Source organism: Electrophorus electricus, chromosome 11, assembly GCF_041902795.1.
Source record: "Electrophorus electricus isolate QZ-2024a chromosome 11, ASM4190279v1, whole genome shotgun sequence".
NCBI classification, from domain to species: Eukaryota; Metazoa; Chordata; class Actinopteri; order Gymnotiformes; family Gymnotidae; genus Electrophorus; species Electrophorus electricus.
The window spans coordinates 6,970,440-6,990,294 of record NC_137507.1 but is presented as its reverse complement, the minus strand read 5'-3'; the positions used below and the strand labels follow the sequence as shown (position 1 = coordinate 6,990,294).

Genomic DNA, 19,855 nt, shown 5'->3' with positions numbered 1-19,855 from the left:
ACCTCTGCTGTATGTGTGTCCAGTTATGTTTACAGCTAACAGAGCAGGTGTGTTCTTTTGTTAGTGCAATATGGACATCTGTTATCAGTGTAGTTGATCTGTGTGGTGAGAATGTCAATACCACTCCACTCAACACACCACTACAGAATCTGGCTCCATCTAGATTAAGTATAATTACATTTGATGAACTAAATTAATAAATTGGATTATAGGTACAGTCCTGACGACTGGAATTCCTTATAGAAATACTGTAACAACTCCAGGACCTCGATCCATTATTCATTAAAGGTAAGGAGGGGACAGTGTTAAAGTGGACTTAGACGTCTGCTGGTGTTTATGATGTGTTTTATCTTCTGTATCGTGTGTTTACTGCTCTCTTGACCAGGACTCTCTAACAACAGATTTTAATCTCTGAGATTTTCTCTCCTGGGTAAATAAAAGGTATTTTAGTGAAGTGTAAACAAGCAGTTTGTTATAGAAACTTATATGATGTTTGTGTAGAGTTTTGATGCGAGTTTCATTTGATAAGAATGGTGTAAAGTATTTTCAGTGTTTCACTGTGATAACACTAAGGATTTGGAGAGTTTGTGAAGTATAGTGAAGTATGTTGGGATGTTTTAGGGCAGAGACAGGAGACTGTGTCCTCAGGTGTAGACAGATCAGTTTCAGGGGGAGGATGCAGACGGATGGGACGTTTCAGTTTCAGTGACATCGTTCAACATGTCTGCATTAACATCAAAACAAACCCCGACATCCAGACTTCAGAGAAACTGGCATCATGAAAATTGGCCAACGTTACTCTCATTCATTCTAAGAGAAACTGAACGACAGACCTATGTGCTGGCGAGGCCGACTAATCCAGAATTAAACCACAAAATGTCAAAAAGGAGCAATTATTCTTTAGACTTGAACTGGAAACAGAAGTCTCCTTCACATTAGACCCAGATCCTGCCTCTTTGAAAAGTCTTACATGTGTGTGTGTGTGTGTGTGTGTGTGTGTGTATTATTCCATTTCATGGGGCCACTCAAAATTAATGCAGCTATACAAAAGTCAAGATCTAATCATAATGAAATAATACAACTGACTCAGTTCTGCGTTTACTAAGGAAAATATTTACTTGATATGAAGAACACCAGGACAACAGAAGACAGTGCAGCAGGGAGGGGGTGGTGGAAAAAATCCATCTCACACACTTACAGCAGCACAACTGCATTACAACGCTTAGCGCATTCACCAACAGCGTTGCCTGACAACACGGCCTGTGTGTGACCATCCACCAGACCCTCGTACACCAGCGACCCCATAAGACTCCTGAACAAACTCTGACCTTACAGGGATGGAGAGAAAAATAAATAAACACAGAGATTCTTTGGAGATACAGTGCGAGTGAGTTCACCATGTTACTGGAACCTTTTAAGGTTAGTGATATGGTTCTGAAGGCAGTTGGACATCAGAGATCACAACAGTTCTGCACAGAACATCTCAACCAAAAACAGGTTGAACAGTGAGGGGTAGTGAAGTGAAAATGAAGACCACAATTGGGTGGGAACACCTCATGTTCAACACACTAAACTCTCCTTCTGGTCTTAGGAATGGAAAATATTTGTGACATTTACAAACTGTAGGATTGTTAAGAATGTGTGTACTGACTGAAGGCTGACCGATCGATCCTTCCAAATGTCAGAGTCATTTTGCAATCAGTTCAGACTGATATTTGTGAACAGGACAGAGTGGAGATTTCAGGACCATTAAGGTGATTTCCCCAAAACTGATCATCATACACCAATAATCCTCATATTCCCTTACTGAACATCATAGTGAAAGTCACCCACCAGCACAATCTGTATTCATAAAACACAAAACCTTGTTTCATTTGTGTGTCATTTCTGTTGAGAATTTCACGTTTCAGTTTTATGATTTTAGCACATAGCATCTGAAGTCAGTGGGAGAAAGTGACAGCACACAAACTCTCTCCCTGACCACAGACCCAGCCGTGTGTAGTACAGCTATGACCACAGACCCAGCCGTGTGTAGTACAGCTATGACCACAGACCCAGCCGTGTGTAGTACAGCTATGTCCACAGACCCAGCCGTCTGTAGTATAGTTATGACCACAGACCCAGCCGTGTGTAGTACAGCTATGACCACAGACCCAGCCGTGTGTAGTACAGCTATGACCACAGACCCAGCCGTGTGTAGTACAGCTATGACCACAGACCCAGCCGTGTGTAGTACAGCTATGACCACAGACCCAGCCGTCTGTAGTATAGTTATGACTACAGACCAGAGAAGCCCTTTATCAGTAGTTATGAGGTAAAAAAAAAAAAAAGAAAACTCCACTAAAGCTGCTATGTACAGTATACCAAAAAAAGGAAAAAGAATATGCATAAAATATAGTATAAAAATCCAATATATATTGAAGGAATGAAATAAAAATATTTTTGTTGTGTTTATGTTTGCTTTTTTTTTTTTTTTTTTTTTTTTTTTTTGGTTAAAAGAAAAAGAAAAAAGAACGCAAGCAGCGTTGGGGACCAAAGCTTTAGACAGGCTCATAGACGCAGGCAGGCAGTCCGGGAGCCTGCCCCTCACGACGGCTCACTCGCCCGCCTCTCCAGCTCGATGACCTTTGAACTCTCATTTACCCGCTGCTCCCCTGTCCTGCGGAAAGGTGAAACAGTATTAGCACAGACATGGGTCACGTTACAAACGCTAATCACCAGCAACACCACTCTGATAACAGTTAACACACCAAGATCTCCCCCTCGAAGCAGCCACTCAGGTGTGTGTGAGTAAATCGTTTGTCATTATATTAATAATTTATTGAGCATTAAGAAGTTTAGGATGTGTGGCACGCGTGTGTGCGCGCAGGTCTACCCTACACTACCTGTGTGTGTGCGCGTGCGCACGCGCAGGTCTACCCTACACTACCTGTGTGTGTGCAGGTCTATGAGAAGGCCATTTTGCATGTTGGATCCATTGTTGGGAACAAAATGTGGGTGGGGCTCTGCTGCCTGTGGCTCCGCCTGTCTGTGCTGTGGCTCTGGGCGCCATGCTGTCAGAATATTGACTTGGCCGTCCCACTCTGGATAGTCCCCGCCCAGTCCAGAGAGGTGGGCCTCATCCACCCCACTGAGCTCATCATACTCCAGCAGACTTCTGGACTTCACTGTCCAAAAAAACACAACACAACATATTCAGTGACCTCCAACTTCAGGTTTCTTATTTAGCTACTAAATAATCAATAACTACAGAGAATATGAAAGATGTGTAGTTACATGGTAAAGGAGGAGAGCTTTAGGCCAGGAGTTTGCTACAATTCTGTTCTATATCTTTCTGATATGCTTGCAGTATTTATACACACACACACACACACACACACACACACACACTATACCTGTAGCAGTGTACTCCTGCATGGAGATTTCTCTGGACAAGTCAGTCTTTGTGATGGTTGAACAGGGACTCTGGTAGAAGCTTCCCAGGAACACAGCAAAACACAGCACCACTACCTACAACACAGAAAGAGAATTGCAAGCTCTTTCACACACACAGACATGCGGCCCCAAGCACATGTTATAGGTGTGTGGGTAACGGTTCACACCATGAGGCACGTGGAGGTCTGTGTGCTGGCTATCCTGCATGAGCGAGGAACCTTCCCTGCCACTGCTGCCTGCAGAGCATGCAACTGCTGGAGCAGAGACCTGACACACACACACACACACACACACACACACACACAACAACCGTAGATAAATGTCCAGTAAATGAACGGTAAATAATTAAACACAGCTATATTTCTTAGCAAGCTAAAGGTAAAACACACACATTATTGAATGTAATATTTTAAACTCCTGAGACATTGTCTTACTTGTTGGTGCTTTCAAGAGTCTCCACTTTCCGGCGCAGCTCATTGTTCTCATTGGAGCATGTCTCCACCCTGTGGACACAAAGAGAATTACAAGACCATACACATACATACACACACACACACACACACACACACACACACACACACACACACACACACACACACACACACACACACACACACACACACACACACACACACACACACACACACACACTACTATCATCAACAACACTGGACAGACTGTAGAGACCATGCAGTGTTCTGCAGTGACTGTACTAGAAGGTTTTACTTTTTCTCAAGGGCATCCATGTATTCTTTCTTCTTTCTACGACTTTCCTGAGCAGAAATCTGAGAATAAGAAATACAGACTTTGTTTCTTGGCGATCATGTTGAGCACATCCGAGCCAAAAGAGACATGCGCGCGCACGCACCTTGTTCTTAATCTTCCTGCGGATCTTTTTTAAGGCTTTCTCCTCAGACTTGGTGAGCGGGAGCTTGGTGGGCACGGGGTAGCCCTCCGCGATCAACGTCCGCCTCTCCTCCTCTGTTAACAGCAGAGGACCAGAACCCTGGAGCTTCTGTGTGGGGGAGGGAGAGTTATCAGGGGATTGTCAGGGCTTCATCATGAGCAGGGCATTGCCAGGGCATTCCTGCCTCATACTCACGTGTGGTGCAGTCAGCAGGGGGGAGCTGGAGGGCGTGGTGGGGGTACGAGGCACCACCCTCAGGCCTGGTGAGCTCTGCGCAGGGCTGGTGTGGGTACAGGGGTGCACGGGGCTCTGGCTGCCTTCGGTGTCACTGCCATGAGAGCTAGGGGGCGTTGGGGGCATCTGGAGACGCTCCAGCACTGCAGAGAACACGCAGGACGTTACCACAACGTTAGTACAGTGCTAGTACAACGTTACCACAACGTCAACGCCTTAGTACTACATCAACACCGTAGTACAACTACAGTGTTACCGCAATGTTAATACAATGTTAGCATATTACCCCAATGTTAGTACAACGTCAGTATAACTAGACGCCAAACGGTTTATGTCCAGTGACCTCCAGAGTGCATTTCAAACCCTCATGGTAAATGGCTGGACAGTTTACTCATGTTCAGGGCAGATATGGGCACCACGCTGCATGTGACACTTGCCTTTAGAGGAGAGGTTCAGGAACTGGTCAACCTCATGTGGTTCCAGTTTAACCTGTGGCATAGAGCTCTCACCATCCTTCTTCACCTGCACCAATCAGAGAACCACACAGAAAATTCACTGCAGGTGCAGCTTTAACAACACACTCGCAATGACATCACTGCTGAGCTCACTCTGTAGTGACACACTCACATTGCCTCAGTAGGTAAACAGATCATATTAACAGAATACTGGGGTTTTACCTGGTCCAGGCTGACCTGGTGGGCATGCGGGAGTGTAGGTGTGGCCGTGGTCACCGTGTTTGGTGGTGTGAGGGTGAGAGCAGGCAGCAGGGCGGTAGAGTTGGTCAGCAGGGGCTCTACACTCAGAGGCCCGCCCCCCTTCTGCATAAGCCACTCCTCTCCATCCGAGTCCCCTGCACACAGCGGCAAGGAACCGTCCATCAAAACCAGGTGTGTGGGGGCAGGTGTGTGGGGGCAGGTGTGTGCAGTACTCTTACCGAGCTCGCTGGCCGTCTCTCCGAGCAGGTGGCAGAGTGGCGATTGCGGCCGTGAGTCGCCGCTCAGTGAGTAACTGTGCTCCACCTGGATAGGTGGTGGTGCCGGAGAGGTACGGGTTAGCTCCTCCTCCACATCCATGGCTCCGCCCCTCCCAGAGAGGAAGGGGTCACTCAGCAACTGACCCAGCAAAGCCTCCTGGGAAAGGTCATCTAGGAGCTCGGTGAAGTGCTGTGGGGGAGATGGAGGTTAACCTGTCCTGTCACACCAGTCACATGACACGAAGTTGTTCTTCTATGTTGCTTAGATTAGTTTATTTTTCAAAAGGCATCGAGGATACCACCAGCAGAGCAGTAAATGTAGTTTCAGCAAAGTTAAAGTGCTTCCTCAACTTCAGCATGGGACTCGGGCCAGAAACATTTGTTCAGTCAGAGCGTGCGCACGCACACATGCGCGCACACATTCTGTGACCACATTTGATGTGAAATGTTGCAGTCATTTTAATCACATTTCATTATTTACAGAGAAGAGTAGATGAATACATAGCATTTACATCTAAATTCAAAACTGTTAATAAAACTGCACCGATACAAATTATGAATATGAGCCAGTGCACATGTCCCAGTACCCACGTCCCAGTGCAGGTACACCTTCAGAGCCACAACACGGTGTTCATGATGTTTGGTGTTTAATCTCATACTAACAGAATTTAAACGCTTCTGGGCACACTCTGTCAGATCCAACATTCCACAGCCACAGGCTAGTCAAAGCAAACCACAGCACAAGCACACGCTCATTCCACCAATCAGATTCCACATGACCATACTTTCTCCAATCAGTGTGCTCAAGGGCACATAGCCCCTCCCTCTGGCCCTCTTCCTATGCATGGCTGCCTCCGAACTAAATCCACAAAAAGCGCTCACGTTCCTGCACACCCTCTTAAAGAACTTGAAAATATAGGAGGATTCTGTATTATAACCGATTTTGAGATATAACTCATTCACCGTTTTACACACACAGTAGAATTTACAGAATTTTTTATTAGGATATTCCAATCTATTTATTCTAAAATTAAACTCAATAATTTATAATTAATAATAATTTTCAGCGCATGTATGACAAAAAAAAACAACCCAGACTCGAAATGCATCAAAACATTAATTATAATAAATGATATATAAAATAAAATAATTCATTATAATAATGTACATTAAAGTCCATAGGAGCTCTGCTGTGTGTTACGTCCTGGATGTGCTACTCTCGAGGGAGTTTTTCCATCACCACTGTCACCCTTGGCTTGCTCACTGGGGGCTTAGATATTTATAAAGCTGCTTTGTGACGATGTCTGTTGTAAAACGTGCTGGATAAATAAATGTAACTTGATTTTAATTTGATTTAGTGTGACTCATGACACACCCTCCAGCCTCTAGTTCCTGAGAAGAGTGCATAATGCTTCAGCTCAGCGAAACTGCTGGCAGATCCACTGAACTCCCAGAGGTGTTTAACACCCGCACTATCCGCGGGACCCCACGAGCCCTCACACACTCACTCTGGTGTTACCTTGATAGAGCCTTGACTGTGGTCAACGTGCAAAAGAAATGTGTGTATAATAATAAGTTCGGGTGTGTGTGTGCGTGCCAGATGTTTATTTGCTGACGCTGCCCATCGCCACCGAGCCTGAAGCCGCGTGCAGCTGATCCTCCGCACTCATGAGCGGCTCCGGCTCTTCCCATAATGCATTGCTCTGGGCCACTGCGGTTAAACAGGACACTGATCCTGATATGTTGTGTAAAGTTGTTTGTGTGTGTGTGTGTGTGTGAGAGTGAGAGTGAGTGAAGTTCTGAAGTAACAATGTGGCTCTGTGTGCACCAGCTCAGGCTGCAGGTCCAACAAAGCACTTTTCACAAGTGCTGGACTGAACAGAGTGATGCAGGCCTGTTGTGACAGATCACTGCATTCACTGAAGTCACTGAGGTCAGGGGAGGTAACTTTATGCAACAGTCTACAAAGACGGAACATTTTTAACTTTGAGCCCTGGAAGGGGAAATCGTCATCTAAAGTTGTGTTCAGGGTCTGTGGGCACATTGTGGAGAGGAAAATTCTTAAAATGTTCTTACGGTGCCTTGGTTAGGACACACAGGAAAAGGCCAGGCACGTCTCTAGCCGTGAGAAACAGTCAACAGATGACAACAAAGGAGATGAAAAAACAGGGTAACAGGACTCATCTGAGGGGTGGGAGGGTAGAACTGGGCACGAAACCCAACATGTGGACTCAATTACACACACATACAAAGCTGGGGAGAGGATGAGTGTGTGTGAGAGCACACGAAGGAAAGAAAGAGAAGGAGAGAGAGGAACAGAGTGTGTGTGCGTGTGTGCCTCGGGACCGACCAAGTCACAGTCTTTCCAACTTCTGTCATTCCTCACATTCTCAGCGACTCAGTCTGTTCAGGGACACACTACTGTGAACTGCTGGAAAGTGTATTATGTGTGTGTATACATATCATATATTCTCTTTTTCCCGGACCTTAACACAGCATTTGTTCAGACAACATCCCACCCTGAGCTGTGCCCCACACCGGGCCACCCCCACGAGTGAAGCCCCCCAGCCAAGCCCCACACAGGCCTGGCCCTGCCACAGAGACACTTCACAATTTAACCGATGAATCAACGGACTCCGCATTGCGGACACGCGTGGCCGTGCTGTAGCAGTAGCCCGGCGGAATGGCACTACTGACTACCGACTGTCATTACGCGAGTCTGGGATGAGCTGCGAACAGGATGTGCAATTATGTGTAACGCTGGTGGGGGGTGTGGCCAAATGATTACGGTGACGCATCCCAGACAGATGGATGGTGCCTCTACCACACAGAGAGCAAACGGATCCTCCACATCTCAGCACAGACACAGAACACGTTCAGACCAGGAAACGGGCGCAGGAAGGTACGGCTCTGGTCAAACTGGTCCTCCCTCTGTCTCAGATGCCTGCTAGGCTGCAGGCTGGTGGGCTGTGCTGAGGGTCAGCTCAACATTACACAACACAGGCCTTTTTTGTTCACAGCATGCGAGCAGGAGCAGCTGCAGATGGACGTGTGTGCCTCCACTCAGAAAGGAATAAATTTCCAACGATAAACACTCCAAGAGCTCTGGCCCATCTGGAGAGGCTTGTGGAGATGAAAACTGTACAGGCTCCTTAAGAGACAGGAACCACTGTAGTGGGCACTGTAGTGCCTAGTGGGCACGTTGGCAGTACGTAGTCCAGTGGAGGCCGTGTGTGCGTGCACCACATTAGGGGTTAGATGTTTGTGTGTGTGTGTTGTGGTAGCTGCTCTAGTGATGCACACATTCTATTCCAATTAGCAAAACAGATGTGCTCCGTGTTAAACACACACAGACACACACACACACACACACAGGCAGGCATGTGCACACTCAAGGAGCAAAGGTCATCCAGCGTGCCTGTACCTTGACCTTTACTGAGTGCGTAGGCTGACATGACCTTTGGACGTTTTCATCTTACTGGGATTTTAACCACTGACAACAACAGTGTCCAACAGGAGTCAGCAACACACCACCGTTACGTCATCTGCCCTCATTCTGGGGGCCGGTGGACTCTGGGTGGTGCAGAGATTGAGCAACCTGGAACAAAACCATCCCACATCTGCACACCTCGTCTAGTTTGGATGGAGGTACCATCCAGCCCTCAGACGTTGTGCGCACAGTCAGTGTTTCGCCTCTGACAGACCGGTACCTGGAGGGTGGAGGGGGAAGGGGTCACTGAGTATTTGTTTCATAGCAACTGAATGCAACCCCATCATGGTTTTATTGAGGGTGAAAGGTCAAAGGCTACAGTGGGCAGAGGTTGCCATGCCAGCCGTAATCAGCATGAACACAGCTGTGTGAACACTACTGAAGCTAAAGACAGGAAGGGCTTAAGTGGGGCAGAGACAGAGTCTGGGGGGTGGAGACTCCACACAGGCCAGCATCTGCCACACGGCATGTGAAGTGCACCCGCTGCTGCTGAGATCCACCCACAACTCCACCCACCAGGCCATAGCCATAGCACTGCCCACCTCTTCCCCAGTGGTAGGTCTGACTCAGCTCCACCCACTTGGCAGCATCTCCACCATGATTGTTTGGGTTAAGCATGAAATGTGGGACTATTTGAGGAGTCTGGAGATGAAAGAAGTTTGAGTACAAAGACACACGCACACACGGCTGTGACTGTATTGGGGGGGGGGGGTCCTTAGGCAGCAGTTATATGATGTCAGTTAAGACAGGAAATGGCTGCTTCCCTGTAAACATCATCCCTCTTCTCTACCTACCACACTGACCTCAGGAACACGTGGACGTAAAGGAAGCAGCCTCCATGTCCAAACAAACCAGGAAACAGTTCTGGGAGCTTTAGGGTTATGGGTCACGCTAAAGGCGGCACATGCGCTCGTCCATACGGAGCCTCAACACCTGCACAATCCCTCGCGCCTCAAAACACACCTCCAGAGCACACAGCCTGTCATGGGAGCCCCAAACACGCCCCTAGTCCCTCCACTGGAAGCCGCAAATACGCCCCCAGTTACTATATCCTCCCCACCCCAGGGTACACATTCTTAGTGCAGTCTGAGATGGAGCGCTTGGGAACACGGCACACACTGAAGGTCAGCGAGACACCAGGAGTGAAAGGCCAGCCGGCTACAGGGCAAGGACTCAGAGGGAAATGAGCCTGTGTAATGAGAGAATCTGCGGTGTGGGTGTGTGTGTGTGTGTGTGTGTGTGGTGTCTCTCTCTCCATGGCCAAACCCAGGCTCAAATTGCATTACACAAAGTATTAAATCAGCTCAAGCATGCGCAAATACCATGAGTGCATACATGAGGCGAGAAGAAGGACGTGTGTGTATGTATGCGTGTGTCGCTGAAGAGCCCCAAGAAGCTGTGGTCAGCTGGAGAACAGACTGCACTGTGTCCACCCTCCGCACAGGGACATGGGGGGAGAGAGAGCGCATATGAGAGAGAGAGAGAGAGAGTGTATGAGAGAGAGAGAGAGAGAGAGAGAGAGTGCTCTGTCAGGAGAGGTGGGACCAAGCCAAACACACAGCATAAGAAAGGCTTTCAATAGCAGCCTGCTCCCTGCCTCTCACGCCACCACACACACACACACACACACACACACACACACACACACACACACACACACTCTCTCTCTTCACAGTGGTTTTCTACACGGCGATGTACAAAAGATTAAGGCTTACACCCAAATCTAAATATAAACTTTCCAGTAACCAAAAGGCCTTCCGTCACAAAGAAATCACACTGTGTGCAAAACACAAGTGTGTTCTTGGTGGGGCAGGAGAAATCTGTTCAAGTTCTCTTGCGACGGAGACGTTAGCTCACGTTGGGAATATGGAGTTACGCCGTGCTGCATTAACCCCAGAGCTGCTGTGTTGTGAGGAACGTGCACACTGCAGCGCTGGTAAACAAACCATAAAAACCTTTAAAACGTGCATTCAGCATGAATGCAAATAAAAACAATAAGGCAGAGAACTCAGTACAGACGAATGTAAAGTGAAAAGTGCATGCATATCTACACACACACAACCAAAATGTCAGGGAGCTCAAAGTGTCCCCCCGGGGCATGAAGTTACAGCTCACCCGCTTAAATGTCACCCTGTTCTGACTCTACTGCAATGACAAGTGCAAACAAGTGTCAGATATTTGAATACAAAAGTAAACAAGGCATTTGTACACAAGGTTCCAGTTCCCAAGATCTAGTTTCAGAACGTGGGCGGACGTAGAACATGCTTCGGCTTGGCGATCTGGCGTTGTTTATAAGAACGTAAAGTGAGTGGGCATGAAGGGCAGTTGCCCTGTCTGGGAATGAAAAAGATTTCAGCATATTTTGAATAAGCGCCATAGATTTCTGTAGACACTGAAGATCTCCCAAAAGACCAGTTTACAACCACAGCCTCTCATTTAATGTTTCAAGCTGCTTTAGACAGATCTTGTAATGAAAACATTAAATGCATCCTTTCATTTTTCCTTAAGTATAATTTCACAAAAAAGCAATGAAGGCAAAAGTTAGCAGTGCAGATGCCCGATGACTGCACAGAGCCACATTTAGCTGAGACAGTCTGAACAGTCGCTCTGTGGCCTTTCCTACTCCCAGCTAAACACGGCCCACAGCACAAAGGCCTCTTCAATTTTGGGTTTCAACATGTGGAGCACAGCGGTGCTCATGTGGGTGCCAGGCTGAACTTAAAAAAAGCACATCCTGTTGTCAGCCTGCTGCTGATCTGGGACCAGTCCCCCACTCTACGTCCTGCTGCTGATCTGGGACCAGTCCCCAACTCCACACCCAGGTAACTAAACACCTGGGTTTTGTACAGGTAAGAAGATGCAGGCCAGTGCTAGACAGATGCACACTGAGCTGTTAAACGGAAATTCAACAAGATTAAGGACACAGAAGAACTGATGCAGGTGACATCATTCCGATGCAGAAGCCTCTGTCTGGCGGCCCATGCTGAACTCGCGCTGTGTCAGAGCCTGCCATGTGATCACCCCTTTGCTGCCATAATGCAGTGCCCGGCCTCTGCCATCTTGGCCCCACCCTCAGCATCCTGGGAGAACCTGGCAGGAGACCCCCCCGAGCAGGTTCCAGCGGGGCGAGACTAGTCCCCAAGGCTAACCAAGTCTTTACCAGGCTGATCAGTTCTGTGACCTCGCAAGAAACATGGAGCACAGATTTTTGCTACAATGGCTGGACAAAGAACATGGCACCTTTTCATTATAAAATTACTGCAAGGAGTTACCCACGAATCCGTGCCAATACTTTCGGAATTATTATGACCCGCAAGGTGGGTGAGGTCTGAGGTTGTGACTCCCAGGAAAGGCTACAGCTGAGCACCAGCTAGCACTGCCGTGAGGAATTCCACGTCAACAGACCCCCACAGGGCCAGGAGCAGGGAAAGTGAGGATGCAATGTGTGTGTGTGTGTGTGTGTGTTGGGGGGGGCACTCGGAGCGCAGGAGAGCGTCTGCATACCCAGGACGTGGGGGTGAACCAGGACGGATCCCAGCACAAAGAGCCCGTTCTGTGAATGTGCTCCCATATAAACCACTCACTGCACAGTTCCGTGCCACAGTATGCCCCATGCACAAGACATGCTTTCAGACTTCAGCATATCAAGACTGAACAGAGCTCTGCACCCCCAAAAGCTGCAAACGCATCTGCACACAAACAATTTTAGGGTCTTTACTTTGAGTCGTCTCAGTGAAACTAGAGCACCACCGCCGGGGCCTTGAAACTCAACTCCTAGTGGCCATCCCAAACTCGTTCCTAACAGCTGGAAGTGAGACTAGTCAAGGCATGACTGCTCAACCAGTCAACACCCAACACTCCGTCCCATGCAGCAGTGCACAAAAGCCACAGTCTGGCCTCTGCAACACACATCTATCATTATACAACGAACAACTTCATCTACCCCCATATAGCAAGCTCGAAAGGCAGCTACTGTTAAAGTTTTTATAAGAAATGTTTATAACTTTAAGTGAACTGACGTGCGGGTTAATCGATATATGACACGGATCAGTGCAGTTACTGTCATCATCGTTATAATAATTAATCCACAGTTAGTTTCTGTCAGCTCTCCAGCTCGTCGGGACGTTTGCATTTCAACTTTATTCTACAGGAGTGAAAGGAGTCGGGAACCCCCGGTAACGTATTCTTCTGATGGCATTTAAAAGCGCATCAAAGACTTTCAGGATATTGCAAATAAATGTACAGCAAACTTAAGCATCAAACTTGTTCGGTATCCGATATTTCGGCCTGCTGCCGGACCTGCGATTCGGACACTAGTTGCTACATTGCAAGTACGCCACTGGCCAGTCTTACACAGGAAGCCAAGCAAGTCCCGTAACTACTTTAAGAAACTTCAACGTACCGTGCTGTAGAGGACAGCGTCGTGTTCACAGGTCTCCGACAACTCGCTGAGGTTGCGGTCCCACTGCAGAAACGGCTCGGCACTGTCCAGCGTTTCCATATCTCGCGTTACTAATCACAGACGCGCGGAGACCACAAGAGCCACAGCAGCGACACGGAACCACGGCTTCCAGTTCTCTCGACAAAAGTTCATACAGGCTCGTACGGTGAAGTCTTCTTTCTTCACTGGCTTTCCAAACGTTAGGCGTGGGAAGTCTAATAAGTTGGTGTGTGGAAGATTCCGCCTGTGCACGGACAAACCAGGCTGGCCTCGCGAGCGACTCTCCCCGTTTCCTCCGGTATGACGCCTTGCAGACAGGAATGTGTGGGTGGGGAAACGCGCTTCACCACTCAAACATGCAGTCCACACGCTTTTCGGTTAACGTTTCAGAGCAAACAAAGCTTGCTTTGCACCATCACACATGGTGGGGAGCATTAACGTTATCTCCGTCCTGTCTGAAAACTAGTTTTAAGCCATCAAAACATACAGTTCAACCTCCAAGAACCCGCCCTACTGAGCCGAGTCCAAGCCAATCACATAAGAACTTAGAATTAAAGCCGCGTTAGTCACTGGAGATGGACAGGAACCTCAGCCAGTGACAGTTTAGTACATCTATTGACACGAACGACAACCAATTACTGGTGATGAGAACAAATGCACCAGCGAACCATATAAAGCCAAGAATACCTACGACCCGGACCCGCCCACCATGTGCATCCCTGAGCTGGGACACTGGCTCCTGGTGACACTTTTTAAACAAAAATAAACAGTAAAATATTAGAAAGTCTCGTTAATTATTAATAGAATGAAGTGGTCTGTAGCTGCACAGATACAAAAATGTTTGGGAGGAGGACAGTGCTCATGAGTAGCAGTGGAGTGTGAGGGGACTTCAGAACCAGTACTGAAACTGGTTATGAAGCCCAAATATACCCTGGAAATGATAATGAAACCAAAGGTGTTGATGACAACGAGCTAAATATAACTGAACAGAAGGACGCACAGAGAAAGCCAGAGAGATAGGGGAGGTTTGTTGTCCAAACCCAGTGAACACTTGCTTTCAGTTGTTTTCAGTTTAGAGGGCATGTGTCAGGCAAACACAGAGGAGACTTTAAATAACAAAAAATTAATTGTTTGTTTGTTTTGTGATTTACAAAATGATACAGAACACATCAGCTAAAGAGCAAACAAGTTCAAATAAGTTCAACTGTTTTTGCCAACCAGAGTGAAAGTCCTTGTTAGATGTGTGTGAGCTGTTATGTCAGTGTCTAGTCACATATACATTTGTTATAAACAATGTCTTCATTCTAGTATCACAAACTCACTCTACAGAAACAAAAATAGTATAATACAACACATTTTCACTCTTCTTCTGTTTTCCAGATGACCAGAGCAAGGGCCTCAGACTCTGTCCCGTATGTTGTCACTTAGAAAGATGATGTTATCTGTGGAGGTAGAGAGAGAAAAACATTTTGACAGCAAGTTATATTTTCCACAGCCACTGAAAGCCAAGATATCGGAGGAGAATTGAGCTGCTATGTGATTTTTAACCTGCTATGATGGTGGTAGCTTGTCTTCTCACATTGTTTTTGTCCACATACTCTCCATAGTCTAGTTTCCCCTCGACAAGTACGCGAGACCTGGATGATATTTAAACAAAATGCACGCAATCAGCGTGTGAGATGGTAGGGAGAGAGCATCTGCTGTGAGTTCACGTCGGGTGGAGTCTGTCACTTTGCTTACCCTTTCTTTACAAACTGATAGGCCACGTCTCGTAGACCAGGCTTGAACACAGAGATCCTGTGCCATGTTGTCTTCTGACTGACATCACCTGCAAAAGTAGAAAATACAACAACAACGTTATTTATATAGCACAGTTAAAGACAACAGATGTCAACCAAAGTGTCACATTATTAGATAAACATAAATGAGATGTGGAATTGAACAAATAAAAGATGAATTAAAAACAAGCAATACAAAACACTTAAAAATGTCAACCATTTAACAAGGAAAGCAACATTGTAGAATAAACAAAAAAGGCTTAAAATTATATTATTGTTTCTTAATTGATTTTTATTCTCTCAAAGTCTAAAGGAATGACATGGGGCCCAGTGAGGGGGGCGGGGTACGTCCTGCCTGTGTGTGAGGACTCTCCGTCTCCAGACCGCCACATTTCGTTAGTCGCCATGGAGAAGATGGTAACAGGGTTCCTCCCATCCACCTGTCTCATAACGGGGTCCTGCCCCACACGACCCAGGAGCTGTACCCGGTTAACCGCTGAGGGAGGGAGAGAGCAGGAAATATAATATTTTTAATATAATATCAATGTACTGTGCTTTAGTATAGCTGCATGATATGCTGGGATTATAGCTTTGAATATTGTGATTGTCCTCAGTATTCATTGCAAAAAATATTAAACATTGGTGAAGCCTTAATGTAGCATGGTCTAAAAACTTAAGTAAAAGCCTTGGTTCATCAGAGCACCCCTATAACCTTTGAACCCTAACCCTAGAGCCCCAAAACCCTCATCTGGAATATCTGATACTGGACAGGAAGCTCCCAACACATAACCCATCGGATCTGTGAGGGGTTTCCTTTATTCCGCCATGTAGTGGATTATACTGTGTTAACGATAATGGCTTTAGTAAGGAATTTCATGGTCAGAATTCCTAGCCGGGTGGCATTCCTGAAACGTGCAGGGAACATTCCTCGAGCGCCAATTCAATGTCACATGCTTAATTTTCACTCTGTTTAAAAGCTGTTAGAAAAAACCTAATCATGTTCAAAATTCAAGTTTCAGCCCCAAACCCAACACAACTAAACCAAACCCAATTAAACCCAAGCCAATCTAACTCAACTTAACCCAAATTAACCAACTAATGCATAGGCAGTTTTCTGAAGACCCTTATCCAGTACATGTTTTTTAAAAAGTAAAAGTTGTCAGGTTTTAGAAAAGTGTTTTTTTATTTTACATGTCCAGAAATTCAGTTTTTTTGTTTTTTTTTTCAGCCCAGTGTTGTGTGATCAGGAGTATTTTGCAATGATATCTTTGCTGACAATGTGTTTGGATGTTATAAATGATCAAGTATTTGTGCACAATATAAATATATGTGTGCGGGTTTATTTTAATTCTTTTAACACATTTAGACAGAAAAACGGTCATAAAGGTTGTCCTATGGAAGAAAAGAGAATAAGAATTTCAAGCTTTTCTTTGACAACAAGTTTAGCTCAGTCACGCTGATACTTGTGTTGTTCCAGCATGGCACCCAATGTCCGGGTATGGAGCGCTGTCTAATTACGGCACGCTGTCCGGGTACGGAGCGCTGTCTAATTACGGCACGCTGTCCGGGTACGGAGCGCTGTCTAATTACGGCACGCTGTCCGGGTACGGAGCGCTGTCTAATTACGGGTATGGAGCAGGACCAGGACCGGACAGGACCAGGGCCTCATACCAGCCAGCAGTGTGTGATGAGAAGGGCGGGCAGGGCTCTGCATCTACAAGAACGCCCGAAGCGACTTGCTGAAGTGTAACGTGCACATCTGTTTCACAACACTGAGGATTCACACAGAGTGAAAAGAAGTACAAGATACAAATCTCACACTTGTATCAAATAAAATATGTAAATGTTTCAAGTAATTACCCTTTTGCTTTATTATTTTTGACATTTTTTAAAGAAATTTTGTATTTCTCTCTGAACATTATATTATGATCTGTGAATTCATACATTTCTCTGTGGTTCTGTACCATTGACTCAATGAAAAAATATTTCCAGGTGGGGATGTCAGAAATGTTTTAAAAATAAGTTATCAATAAAATATCCCAAAATGAACCAAGAAACAATATGGAGTCATTTTCCTCACGTACCATTGATGAGTATGTGTGCAGTAACGTTCAAACGGTACTTACATCTCTCCAAGATGAGACTGGTATCTGTTGTATTATGTCTGACCATCTGTCTGAATAACTTAAACAAATTAAACAAAAAGCATTTAATTTAGCGCCAAAACCCCCCAAACCGTGTCAAACGTAAGCTGGAAGGCTCTACTCACCTGTGCCGTTGCTCTACTAAACATCTCGTTCACCGGGAGAGTTCACTGATTGTATGACTGAGGAGAGAAGAGGTCATTACTGTAAATGCCGCTAAGGGGCCCAACACGCTGACTTTGACGTGTGCGCCCCCTAGTGGTGGAACAGGGAACAACGAAAGAAAAAAAAACAGATGACCATCACAACGTGCAGAGCCACATTCTTTCTACGAATACGGTGTTACATAAGAATGGGACTCCAGTGCCAGACCGCTGCAGCTGTTGTTGTGCAATAGTCAGAATGGAAGTTTGACAGAAAGGTTTGCTCCATCAGAGTAAACACAGAGCGCAACTGAATGGTGAAATATTTTCAATGCATTGGTGCTGTGGTGGCTCAGTGGTTAGGGTTCTCAACTAGTAATCAGAAGTTTCAAGTTCCACCACTGCAAAGTTACCACTGTTGGTAACTAAATGCCATAAATGCAAGTCCACTTTAAGGGCCTATATTTTAGTTAGTCACAGGTAACTAACCGAACAGTTATTGTAAGTGATTGGTCACTTTGCATTCATACATGGTAAATGGGGGTTTTCAATCCTGCCCAGGAACCTGAATCACTTTCAGTAAGTACAAAATTCAGTACTTGATTTTGGATCATAAATCTAGACCCCGACACACACTCACCTCATTAACATAGTAATCCAGGTTCAGATGCAAGATCTCATTTAAATTAATAACTGTCTATACAATACAATACAATACAATAATACACATGATTAATCCCGATTATTCTGAATTAAGGCACCTTTTTCTGGCCAGTATTAAACTTCCCAACCTTTATTTCTCTTTTCAAAGTAATTTATAATCCAATGCAGAATTTGACAGACTAACGCTGGAGAAACTAGTTTGCACGTGTAAATATCCACAGTCACTGAACTGAAACATTTTCTTAAAAATCTTCGATTTAGTCTTAATATGTATGAGCGTTAATCGAAGCGACTGTCTGGGCTTCCTCCACCCTTTCTGTATTTAGATATTTATTTCTGCATTTATTCATACAGCAGCCACGCGAGCCCCGCGGTGTTAATTTGGTGCATTCAGCGTTCTGGTATCCCCGCGAGCCGACACAAAATCTATTCTCCCTCAATTCTGACGTCGTGGGAGCATCCGCGCGATGTCCCATCAGTGTGTAAATGCACTTTGCGAATCTTCTGAGCAGCTTCTGCAGAAACGACACGAGCACAAACGACAGCGAATGTAACTTACCCGATCGGCACGCGACGACAGCACAAGAAACCACACGGCCCGATCCGGTCCGCTCCCAAAAATCTTCCGTGCTGATGTACGGCCACAAACCGTATAGTGCCGACGTGAAGTCAGTCAAACTCAAAATCAGCTTTAGTGTCATTCAGACTATACAACAAGCAGTGCAGAGCTAAACAAAATTGCGTTTCTCCAAACTCCGATGTGCGAATATACAATATACATAAAGGTAAGTGCAAAAGACAAGACACATTAGTCTGCATAGACAAGACATAGTATAAATACAACAAGAAATATGTATATATATATTGCACAAAGGAATAAAATACTGCACATTGTATATAGAAACTATTGACATTGTTCCAGTGATTATTGCACAGTGTAACTGGTATTGTAACTTAGCACTGGAAAATGTTGATAAGGTGCTCACAGAGAGAACATTAAAATTATTGCACAAAGTAGCTACATATGAAGATGGGGGTGTAAGTTATAAATAGTGATCATAATAGTTCTTTGTTTCTGGGTATAAAGTAAAATAAAAATAAATGTGGTGTGTATTGTTAAAGGGAGTTGAGTAGTCTAATGGCCTGTGGGAAGAAGCTTTTATTAAGTCTGGCAGTCTTGCACCGCATGCAGTGGTAACGTTTACCAGAGGGCAGAAGGCTGAATAGTCCATGGTCAGGATGGGTGGGATCCCTGACCATCTTGGAGGCTCTGCTGAGGCAGATAGACCTTGTATGGATGGAAGTGAGGTTCTGATGATTTTCTCTGCTGTCCTCACCACTCTCTAGAGAGATTTCTGGTCTGAGGCGGTGCAGCTGCCATACCAGACTGGGAGGCTGCTGGTCAGAACGCTCTCTATGGTGTCTCTGTAGAACATCGTGAGGATAGGAGATGGAAGGTTTGTTCTCCTCATCCTTGGCACTGCTGTGCCTTTTTGATGAGGGAAGTGGTGTGTATAGTCCATGTCGGATCATCTGTAATGTGCACCCCTACAAACTTGATGCTTCTCACTAACTCTACGGCAGTACCATGGATTGCGAGTGGAGCATGTACCGCGTGCTTCCTCCTGAAGTCGACAATGATTTGCT

General features: G+C 45.9%; 2 protein-coding genes across 4 annotated transcripts; both read right to left on the bottom strand.

Annotated features, from left to right (window-relative positions):
* Positions 1–2,456: 2,456 nt before the first annotated feature.
* On the bottom strand, positions 2,457–13,997 carry creb3l2 (cAMP responsive element binding protein 3-like 2). The gene is made up of 12 exons (XM_027007532.3): positions 13,442–13,997; positions 5,511–5,739; positions 5,254–5,426; positions 5,014–5,098; positions 4,538–4,719; positions 4,304–4,450; positions 4,162–4,220; positions 3,870–3,938; positions 3,603–3,702; positions 3,396–3,510; positions 2,930–3,167; positions 2,457–2,659 (listed from the first exon to the last, which is right to left on the bottom strand). Exons 1-12 carry the CDS (start codon positions 13,538–13,540, stop codon positions 2,587–2,589), a joined length of 1,569 nt encoding a protein of 522 aa, XP_026863333.2. The 5' UTR covers positions 13,541–13,997; the 3' UTR covers positions 2,457–2,586.
* Positions 13,998–14,593: 596 nt separating this feature from the next.
* Positions 14,594–18,846, bottom strand: ssbp1 (single-stranded DNA binding protein 1). Of its 3 annotated transcripts, none has more exons than XM_027007538.3 (7): positions 18,768–18,846; positions 17,528–17,584; positions 17,385–17,442; positions 15,611–15,754; positions 15,221–15,308; positions 15,029–15,117; positions 14,594–14,922 (listed from the first exon to the last, which is right to left on the bottom strand). In XM_027007538.3, exons 2-7 carry the CDS (start codon positions 17,549–17,551, stop codon positions 14,879–14,881), a joined length of 447 nt encoding a protein of 148 aa, XP_026863339.2. In that variant the 5' UTR covers positions 17,552–17,584; positions 18,768–18,846; the 3' UTR covers positions 14,594–14,878. The 3 variants fall into 3 exon arrangements, with proteins under 3 accessions (XP_026863339.2, XP_026863342.2, XP_026863341.2); XM_027007541.3 differs by having other exon boundaries at positions 15,060–15,117; XM_027007540.3 differs by having other exon boundaries at positions 15,614–15,754.
* Between the last annotated feature and the right edge of the window lie 1,009 nt (positions 18,847–19,855).